The following is a 10,500-nucleotide window of genomic DNA, read 5'->3' as shown; positions in this document are numbered from 1 at the left end:
TATGTATAATTTAATCAAACTTACCAAAAAAGATTTTAGAAATAGAATGGAATACAAATGGAGGAATGATCTTAGTTGTATATAAATAAAGACATAATTTTTCAAAAAATGATTATGTTGACTAATATTTTATAGTTTCAGGAAATTGCTATCAGTCGTAAACAGTTATCATTTAACTTTTCATAAAATTTGTGAATTGCCTTATATATAAAATTAAAATTTTGATATTATAGTTATTTTTAATTTTTTTAGCACCTGACTTTTTGAAAATTCTGATTCCTTTACTTAATATTAGACGTATTTTAGATCAATACTCTTATGACTTATACCCTTTATTTTCCAGACTCCATATAAATGAAACCTTTCTGTAAAATGATTTTGATTATTCTCCTTGCTGGAATAAAATGCAAGACTTTTATTTCAAATTGTACACTACAAATCGAGTGTAATTATACAAGGCAAGTTGTCATTAACCCACAAATAGATTAACATGAAACTTTTAATCCCAATAAAAGTACCAATTGAGACTGAGACACCTAACGATTACTCGATTTGAAGCCCCAATATTTACATTATTAGATCGAAAATGCAGAGTAATCTAAAAGATCATTTTGTCTGTTCCTTATATTATTCTGTCTCTTTGTCCATAATTGCACAAATAATGAAAATTCAATTCCAAATTTTCTTGTTAGACTGCGACATCTAACGCCATTGAATGCGAAAGTTAAATCTTTTCTACATTTTGGGAAATTAAAAAAAAAATCTCATATTTTATGTCTTTCATCAACTAGCTGTCCTTTTTTACTTTCTTTTAAATGTATATTTATGGTTAATTGTCAATTTTATCCATTTTTTGGAGTATTTATCTGAAAATGTACAACCATAAATTTTTAAAAATATGTCATATTTAAAGTGGAACATTTGAACAAAATTCATCAATTAAAATATGATGGAGCGGTACATCAATTACTCAATCGACCTGTAATTTCAGATATAATTGACCATTTACCTATATATTTATGATCAAGTTCTAGTAGTCAACTATAGTTGCCGAGAATTAAATGCTTTTCTTACATCTACAGAGAGCCAATTCAAGTTTTTAGAGAATTCACAATTGTACTTTAAATGCCCATACTATGTTACTGAGATATGTTAAGCCATAAAAATTAAATTTGCCCATACAGACATATAATTAAATTATTTAAAATCCCCAACAAGCTTGACATCGATAGTACCATTCTGAATTTATTCCTCAACGAACTCAAGTAAATTCACCTACATATATAAGAAGAGGGTAGGTCCTATATTTATAAAAATACTTATACATATGTATATAATATATTTATATTAAAGAAACCTTTTACAGAGGGACCATGTGATCACTGTGTAACCATTTACTAGTATTGGTGAATGGCTTCATTTTAGAAAGCTACAAGAACCTGCCCTACCATCACCTATTAAATTCAATGTCTTTATGAAATTCACAAAGAAAAATAGTTAAAATACTTATATTAAACATGTTGTAAAGTATCATTGATTTATTAAAATAGTAGCTCATCTTATAATTAAAGCTTAGTTATATAGTCATGAGCTATCGATTTTCATTATTAACACTCGAATTATAAGCCTAATTGAAAGACAAATTAAGTAGAATTGTGACGTGGAATACAATGTAAAAATGGATTAATATTTTAAATCCTAACCTAAGTCTTCCGAATTCTTTGATTAAATTTTCGGTCCCAAAACTCCAAAAGACCAATGTTGTTTTCATTGGAAAAGAGTACACGTCTGTTTACACATGTATTTCGTTTTCAAGCCATGTAAAATTTGTGACGGTCCTACTAAACTATCAAGTACTCAAAATTATTATCGAAAGGTTTATACATTTTCTTGTATGGTAATAATATGGTTAAAGTCGACAGATCAAGATAGAATTGAAAGAAAAAAACAACTATATCGGTTATTGTTGGCAAATAAAACAAACAAAATATCTCACATCGGTTATTGTTGGCAAATAAAACAAACAAAATATCTCACACTAGTGAAATGAGAATTTGGAAATATTATATAAATCAGTAGCGGATCCAGAGCATATAACTCGTGGTCGAACATAAAAAAAAGTTACCGATGACATAGTATGTTAATAGAACCTTTTCTTTTTCGCAGGTACGACCATTGATTCGAACTTTCTGCCTACGCCAATGAGGCTCAAGACTACACCCATGGACCACCTAAAATTGAATGATGCCGAAGATAGCATTACAGACGACATGTATCCCAATGGTGAAGATGATCATGGATGTGATAGATATCATCCCCATCACTAAAACGCAAATCTTCCCACTAAGTATATCAACAATTCCTTACACAAATAAACTAAGATACACGCCTCCATATACAAACACACCACACGACCACATCAAAACTTTAGTATTCGGGTATTTAAGAGATCTTAACCGGTGAATTTATCCTGGTATAAAAATGAATGTAAGGAATGTATTGTACATTTGGCAAAGATAGAGTTGTCGTGAAATCGGCGACAGCTCGAAAGACCGAATGTAATGGTATTTTACGACCCTGTCCTGCCTACATTCATTCTTGATATAAGTCTACGTGCAACTAGACTACTCCACTTATCCCCAATGAATTTTAAAATAGAATTTCATAAATTTCTATAACTCCACTAACTATAACACTAAATTGGTTTCATAGTCGACACATATATATACATAAACACAATATGAAACAAAGTTCCCTGCTATACTTACTGCAATACATCTCCTATTTCCCTATATATCATCAATGGGTATTGAATACACACATGGGACATTAAAAATACCCAAATTCAACGAAATGTAACATGAAAATCAAGCCATCCCCATTAATATAAAGCTCCCCTGTCTCAACTTAGCACATTACCTCTCCCAACTCCCCCTCCCTCTCTCACTCACTCTGCAACAGAAGAATCAGAAATGGGAGAAGAGAAAACCGCCGCCTCCGACGCCAAATTACGGCGATCAATCCGCCTAAAATACGTAAAACTAGGGTACCACTACCTCATCTCCAACGCCATGTACCTCCTCACAATCCCCCCCCTCCTCCTCGCCGCCGCCGCCAAGCTGTCGATGACGCAGGTGGAGGAGCTCCAGCAGCTCTTCAGCTACCACCTCCGCTACAACGTGCTCGCCGTCCTGGCCAGCACGTCCCTCATCGCGGTCCTCGCCACCATCTACCTCATGAGCCGCCCGAGGAAGGTCTACCTCGTCGACTTCGCCTGCTACAAGCCCGACCCCTCCCTTGAGTGTACCCGCCACATGGTGGCCGAAAAGGTCTCTTACTATCATGTTTTAAATGCTCAACTTTTTTATTATTATTATTATTATTATTATTATTATTATCTGCGTATCATTAGATAATGACAGGAATTCCTGACTGACTGATTGACAGGTGGCCACAATTGTCAGTGATGAGAGCGCGGCCTTCGTCCGGAAGGTTCTAGAGAGGTCCGGGCTGGGGGACCGGACCTACGCCCTGGGCCTCAAGGACTTCCCGCCAAAACGGCCTTTCAAGTGCGCGCAGGAGGAGGCGGAGATGGTGATATTCGGGTCGATCGATGCGCTATTTGCGAAGACGGAGGTGAATGTGAGGGATATAGGGATTTTGATGGTGAATATCTCATCCTTCAACCCGATTCCGTCGCTGGCTTCGATGATCATCAACCGGTATAAGCTCAGGGGCGATATCGTCAGCTGCAATTTGGGAGGGATGGGCTGCAGCGCAGGCCTCATTTCGATTGACCTCGCGAAGCGCCTTCTGCAGGTACTATCGATATTTTTTCCGGCGTCCGTCAAATAATTAATTATAGATTATGATTAATGAAGTACTACGTTTTCATAGAATTAGATGTGAGTGACTTGGATTAGGCCCATTTTGGAGTGTGTATGTGATTAAATTTAGGGTGGTTGTTTGCATCAATTTGATTTGATTGAGGACAAGATCTTTTATTAGTGGGTCAATGTTTGGTTTGTTTTTAATGTAGAGCATGTTTTACCTAACTTGTTAAAAACATAGGAATTGTGTGAGACTCCAAAGTCAAGATCTGTATTTTTTTTATGTCTATGTTTCTGCAGAAGTACGACTGTGACGAACCTTGCTGTATGCTGCCTCGAGTCTTTTTCTCATACTGGAACAAATCTCCGGAAATGATTTGAGTTCAAATCTTGGCATTTTATCATATTTTCATTCCCATGCTTGATCATTTGCTCATCACACCATCAAACCATTTTTTTATAGTCAATTTTGTAAAAAGAATTGTCCTGTTTGGAATCGATATTAGTTTTAAGAAATGTGAATGAAATGAAACTTGAATTTAATAAGCTAGTGTGATGCATATGAGATCTATGTACTATTAATTATAGTAAAAAGTAAATGAGACATTTAATGTCAGACTAGACCAACGGAATAAATTATTATGATGATCCCAAATTATATTTATGCACCTCTATAACCAAATATAGCAAGCCATGAATGACCTAACTAACTAATTAAGTTGTGAAAAAAAAACAGGTGCAACCAAACACATACGCCCTAGTAATGAGCATGGAATGCAACACCCACATGTACTACGCCGGCAAGGAGCGATCCAAGCTCCTCCCCAACTGCCTCTTCCGCATGGGCGGCGCAGCCGTCCTCCTCTCCAACAAGGCCTCCGACCGGCGCCGCTCCAAATACGAGCTCTCCCACACCCTCCGCACCCATAAAGGAGCGGACGACTGCTCCTTCAAGTGCGTGGTCCAGGAGGAGGACCCTGAGGGCCACCTCGGGATCTCCCTCTCCCGCGACCTCATGACCGTCGCGGGAGAGGCCCTCCAGACCAACATCACCACCCTCGGACCCCTCGTCCTCCCCATGTCCGAGCAGCTTCTCTTCCTGGCGACACTCATCGCAAAAAAGCTTTTAAAAATGAAGGTGAAGCCCTACGTGCCCGACTTCAAGCTCGCGTTCGAGCACTTCTGCATCCACACGGGCGGGCGGGGCGTGCTGGACGAGCTCGAGAAGAATCTCAATCTGAGCAAGTGGGACATGGAGCCTTCTAGAATGACCTTGTATAGGTTCGGGAACACGTCGAGCAGCTCGCTGTGGTACGTGCTGGCGTACGCGGAGGCCAAGGGGCGGATCAAGAGGGGGGATCGGGTGTGGCAGATTGCGTTCGGGTCGGGTTTTAAGTGTAACAGTGGCGTGTGGAGGGCGCTGAGGACCGTTGATCCGGCTAAGGAGAAGAGCCCGTGGATGGACGAGATCGATGAGTTTCCGGTTCATGTGCCCGTGACTAGCCCTCTTCGACCTTGATTAATCATGTCTTCAATTTTAGAAAAATTTGGTTTTTACGTAATAATCAAATTAAGAGATGTGGTTGTGTTACTTTTCTTGTCTTTTTTATGTGTGGAAGTCTTTTTTTTCGTTTCTCGATGATGAAGTATCATTGGTCGGAACAAGTCGATATAATCCCTTTTGTTAAGGCAACAAAAAGGAAATGTTAGCTTGGTGATCATAGGGTTGGGAAAGTACCATGTTCTTGCAAATTGATTTTATATATATAAATTATTGGATTGAATAACTGAATTCATTGGATGAGTTTTGATACATTATACATGGGTATAAATAGGAGTTTAGACATAAATGTATCTAGGAACCATACATCATAATAAATGCTATTCTTATTTTCCAATACTCTTGGAACTCATGCATCTTCTTGGGACTTAATAATCTCTTTTCTCAACACTCCCCCTCAAGTTGGATAACGGGATTCCCGATATCCAACTTGCCAAGAGCCTCTGCAAAGTTTCTTGCTCCTACTGCCTTGGTCAGAATGTCTGCAAGTTGATCTCCAGATCGAACAAATGGGAACTCAACAATTCCCTCTTCAATTTTCTCTTTGATGAAATGTCTATCTATTTCAACATGCTTCGTCCGATCATGTTGGACAGGATTCTCTGCGATACTGATTGCGGCTTTATTATCACAGAAAATTTGACACGTCTTCTGTGATAAAAAACCTAGTTCGCCCAATAATCTCCTCAGCCATAGTACCTCAGTTAATCCATTTCTGATCCCTCTAAATTCTGCCTCTGCACTTGATAGCGCTACGACTTTTTGCTTCTTGCTCTTCCATGTAACAAGGTTCCCTCCAACAAATGTGAAGTACCCCGAAGTGGATCTTCTGTCAACTGGGTTTCCAGCCCAATCGGCGTCTGTATATCCATGGATTTCCAGATGCTCACTTCGTCTGAACATTATTCCATGATCAAAGGTACCTTTGAGATACCGAACAACTCTCAGTGCTGCTTCAAGGTGATCGCTTTGGGGTCGGTGCATAAATTGACTTATCACACTTACTGCATATGCTATGTCCGGTCTGGTGTGTGAAAGATAAATCAATTTTCCAACTAACCTTTGATACCTTTCTCTATCGGCTAGTTGAGCTCCTTCTGTGATTTGAAGTCCATGATTAACTGCAATTGGTGTGTCTGCAGGTTTACATTCCATCATACCAGTTTCTGCCAGAAGATCCAAAGTGTATTTTTTCTGATTTATGAAGATCCCTTCCTTTGATCTCAAGACCTCGACCCCGAGAAAGTACTTAAGTGCCCCTAGATCTTTCATCTCAAATTCAGTGGCCAAGTTCTTCTTGAGCTCCTCTATCTCCTTAGGGTCATCTCCAGTAATAATCATGTCATCGACATAGATTATCAAACATGTAATTTTATCCCCTTTTTTCTTCATGAAGAGAGTGTGATCTGCATTGCTCTGTTGATAATCATACTTCTTCATAGCCTCTGTGAATCTCCCAAACCATGCTCTGGGCGACTGTTTTAAGCCATACAGGGTTTTCTTCAATTGACAGACTTCCCCATCTTTGAAGTCTTCTTCGAAACCTGGAGGGGCCTCCATGTAAACTTCTTTCTTCAGTTCACCATGTAAGAAAGCATTAGTTACATCAAACTGGTGAAGAGGCCAGTCTTTGCTTGCTGCAATAGAGAGTAATACTCGGACAGTATTCATCTTTGCCACTGGTGAGAATGTCTCAGAGTAATCCACTCCATATGTCTGGGTATACCCTTTAGCCACAAGGCGAGCCTTATATCTCTCGATGGACCCGTCTGGTCTTCGTTTGATAGTAAAAACCCATCTGCAACCTACAGTCCGTTTCCCCTTTGGAAGTTGACACTTTTTCCATGTTTTATTCCTCTCCAGGGCTTTTAGCTCTACCATCATTGCATCCCTCCAATGCTTGATTTTTAATGCTTCCTTTACTGTTTGTGGAATTTCCTCTTCATAGAGGGCAGCTTCAAATGCCCTGGCCAGTTTGGTTAAGTTTGCTCTTGCCATACTTCCCACTGGATATTTTGACCTTCTGCTCGTTCTTTCAGGTGAGTACCGTTTGGGTGGAATTCCACGAGTACTTCGGATAGGTCGAATGTACTGTCCGGTGTCTTCATCTATAATCTCTCTCTGTTCTTCTTCTGTAGCAACAGTGCTAATATTAACAGAGTTCTCAAGGTTGGTTACCTCAGATATCGGAACGGGTACTGTTGGGGTGTCACCTAGCTCCATAGGTTGTGGTGTGTTCGTGGCATGCTCGGCGACAGATGTAGCTGGCTCTGGTAGTCCTTCGGTAGAGTAGTGATTATTTGGCATAGGCAGCCAACTTATCGAGTCAATTGTATTTATTTCCTTCTCCCCCTGACTTGGAAGTTGGGTGGCGTAAAAGAATTCAGTTTCTAAGAAAGTGCAGTTCATTGTGGTGATAACTTGGCGGGTTTTTGGATTATAGCACCTATAGCCTTTTTGATGAGCCCCATACCCAATGAAAACACACTTATCTGCACAGGGTGAGAATTTATTACGCTCATGTTTGGGGATATGGACAAAGACCGAACAACCGAAGATGCGAGGTTCGAGGGACAAGGTAGGAGGTATTTTAGACATGGTGGATAATTTTTGGAGAGGGTTTTTAAGGTCGAGAATTTTGGTGGGAAGTCGATTGAGGAGATATACAGATGTGGCTACGGCTTCAGGCCAGAAAAAATTTGGGACTTTGGAATCTAGGATAAGGGCTCGGGTTATATTTAGGATTGTACGATTTTTCCTCTCAGCTACCCCATTTTGTTCCGGAGTATAGGCACATGATGTTTGATGGATAAGACCTTTTTCAGCACAAAACTCTCTCATTTTAGTGTTGACATACTCTCCCCCATTATCGGATCTAAGGACCTTGATTTTGGTTTGAAATTGGGTAAGAATCATAGAATAAAAATCAGAGAATTTTGAAAAAACATCAGATTTATTTCTAAGAAAATATACCCAAGTCATGCGAGTGCAATCATCAATAAAAAGAACGAAATATCGAAATCCATTTCCCCCAACTATTGGCGAAGGACCCCAAACATCAGAGTGTATTAAAGAAAAAACCGAATCAACCCTAGTATTACTTGATTTAAAAGATTGTCTGTGACTTTTTGCCAAAACACATGTCTGACATTCAAAAGTGAAGCTTTTAGGAGAATTTGGAAATAAAATATTTAAATAACTCAAGGACGGATGTCCTAACCGCCTATGCCATAACCACATTTCTCGTTCCGTAGGTCTGTGAGCCAACATCCCTCTGCCAGTTTGAGCTACCTCGTCCACATAGTATAACCCATGGTATTCAGTGCCACGCCCAATCGTCATCCCCGTCCGAATATCCTGTAGAAAACAACAATCCGGTTGCATTAGGAGTCTGCAGTTGAGTTCTCGTGTTACATGGGAGACAGACATCAATTTTTGTGATAACGTGGGAACATAAAGACAATTAGCAATTTTCAATGTTGGAGATATTTGAATAGTCCCTGCCCCTTCAACCGGAACAAGATCCCCTCCCGCTGTCTCGATATATATTCTTTTTGACTTTGATAATTCCCCAAAATCAGCCCTATCGTATGACATAGTATCCGTTGCTCCACAATCAAATATCCACCCCCTTTCATCCCTAATATCTGATTTTTTTACTTTACAAGCCACTGAAATATCGAAATCATTATTTAGGACTGAAAAACGATTCCTACATTCTATATGGGGTGTTTTTGGAATATCAGCATGCATAAAGGGCATGTTTTGCAATTTTGGGGTGACTTGGGGTTCTTTTCCTAACAAACCACTTTTCTTGGGGTGCAAATTGAGAGAGTGAGAAAAAGCAAGGGTTTGAGGCAAAGCCCCAAACCCTTTACCTTCAATTGAGCGTGTATACGACGCCTTAGCAGCTTCTTCCTCTTTTCCGCTTCCTCCACCAGATCCCCACCAGCTGCCCGCCGCTGAGCTCCCAATCGGACGGCTGCCATCGTTCCCAGCGCCGGCGGCCACTTGGTTGCCCGCTAGGAAAAAGCTCTCGTCTGCTCCTTCTCGCCCGACGGCGATTCTTCCCTTGCCGGTGTTGTTCTTGTTTGATTTGTGACCATCTTCCCACCATTCCGGGAAGCCGACGAGTTTGAAGCACGTCTCCTTGGTGTGCTTGGTCATCCCACAATGTGTGCAATAGAGTTTTGATTTGTCAACTCCCTTTCGATTGTTGGAGTTCCCTCGCGGTGGTAGCGCCGATGAGCTGTGGGGAGGCGACTGGATTCCTCGGAATTGGAGTTGTGGTGGTGGTTGTCTCGCACCGAACCCGCCGCCTATTCCCGAATCTAGGGTTTGGGTGGCTGGTTTCCAAATCCCCTCCCTGGATTCTTCTTGTTTTACTCTTCCGAATGCATCCTCTGCGGTTGGTTCGGGATTCTCTTTTAGGAGCTCCCTCCGGAGCCCATCGTGTGGAAAAATCTGAGTTCCAAAGAACTACTTTTGAATTGGCTCACGGATCGATTTTTTCTTCTGCTCTTGATACCATATTGGATTGAATAACTGAATTCATTGGATGAGTTTTGATACATTATACATGGGTATAAATAGGAGTTTAGACATAAATGTATCTAGGAACCATACATCATAATAAATGCTATTCTTATTTTCCAATACTCTTGGAACTCATGCATCTTCTTGGGACTTAATAATCTCTTTTCTCAACATAAATATGGGTGTGAATTTTTCAATATTTTTGTTACGGGAAAGGTTCTAGAATAAAATTTCAATGGTTCGGACAAACCAGAAATATTATTAATCTCCTTTTTCTCTGTTTTTGTAATTATGACTGAGTGGACAGACCACGTGGCAATATATGATTTTTGATGAAAAAGAAAAGTAATCGTAGAAGAAAATGGGTACTACTACTACTAGCTTGTCTAAAACATAGAGAGACAGAAGGGGAAAAAGCAAATCATGAATGTGGATCCTTAGCCTTGGAAAAGTTGTACATATGTAAATTTGTGTGGGTGAAGAAATGCATTTGGATCGAAGAAAAGTAAATGGTGCATTAGATGCTGGTCGGTGGATGCGATGGTAGGGTGGAATTCTACGTTACTATGACTA

General features: G+C 40.0%; 1 protein-coding gene across 1 annotated transcript; it reads left to right on the top strand.

Moving 5' to 3' along the window:
- The first annotated feature begins 2,752 nt into the window (after positions 1 to 2,752).
- LOC121776518 (3-ketoacyl-CoA synthase 11-like) lies at positions 2,753 to 5,421 on the top strand. Its single transcript, XM_042173685.1, has 3 exons — positions 2,753 to 3,329; positions 3,448 to 3,819; positions 4,567 to 5,421. Exons 1-3 carry the CDS (start codon positions 2,973 to 2,975, stop codon positions 5,347 to 5,349), a joined length of 1,512 nt encoding a protein of 503 aa, XP_042029619.1. The 5' UTR covers positions 2,753 to 2,972; the 3' UTR covers positions 5,350 to 5,421.
- The last annotated feature ends 5,079 nt before the right edge of the window (positions 5,422 to 10,500 follow it).

Source organism: Salvia splendens, chromosome 18, assembly GCF_004379255.2.
Source record: "Salvia splendens isolate huo1 chromosome 18, SspV2, whole genome shotgun sequence".
Lineage (NCBI taxonomy): Eukaryota > Viridiplantae > Streptophyta > Magnoliopsida > Lamiales > Lamiaceae > Salvia > Salvia splendens.
This window is presented reverse-complemented; position numbering and strand designations above follow the sequence as displayed.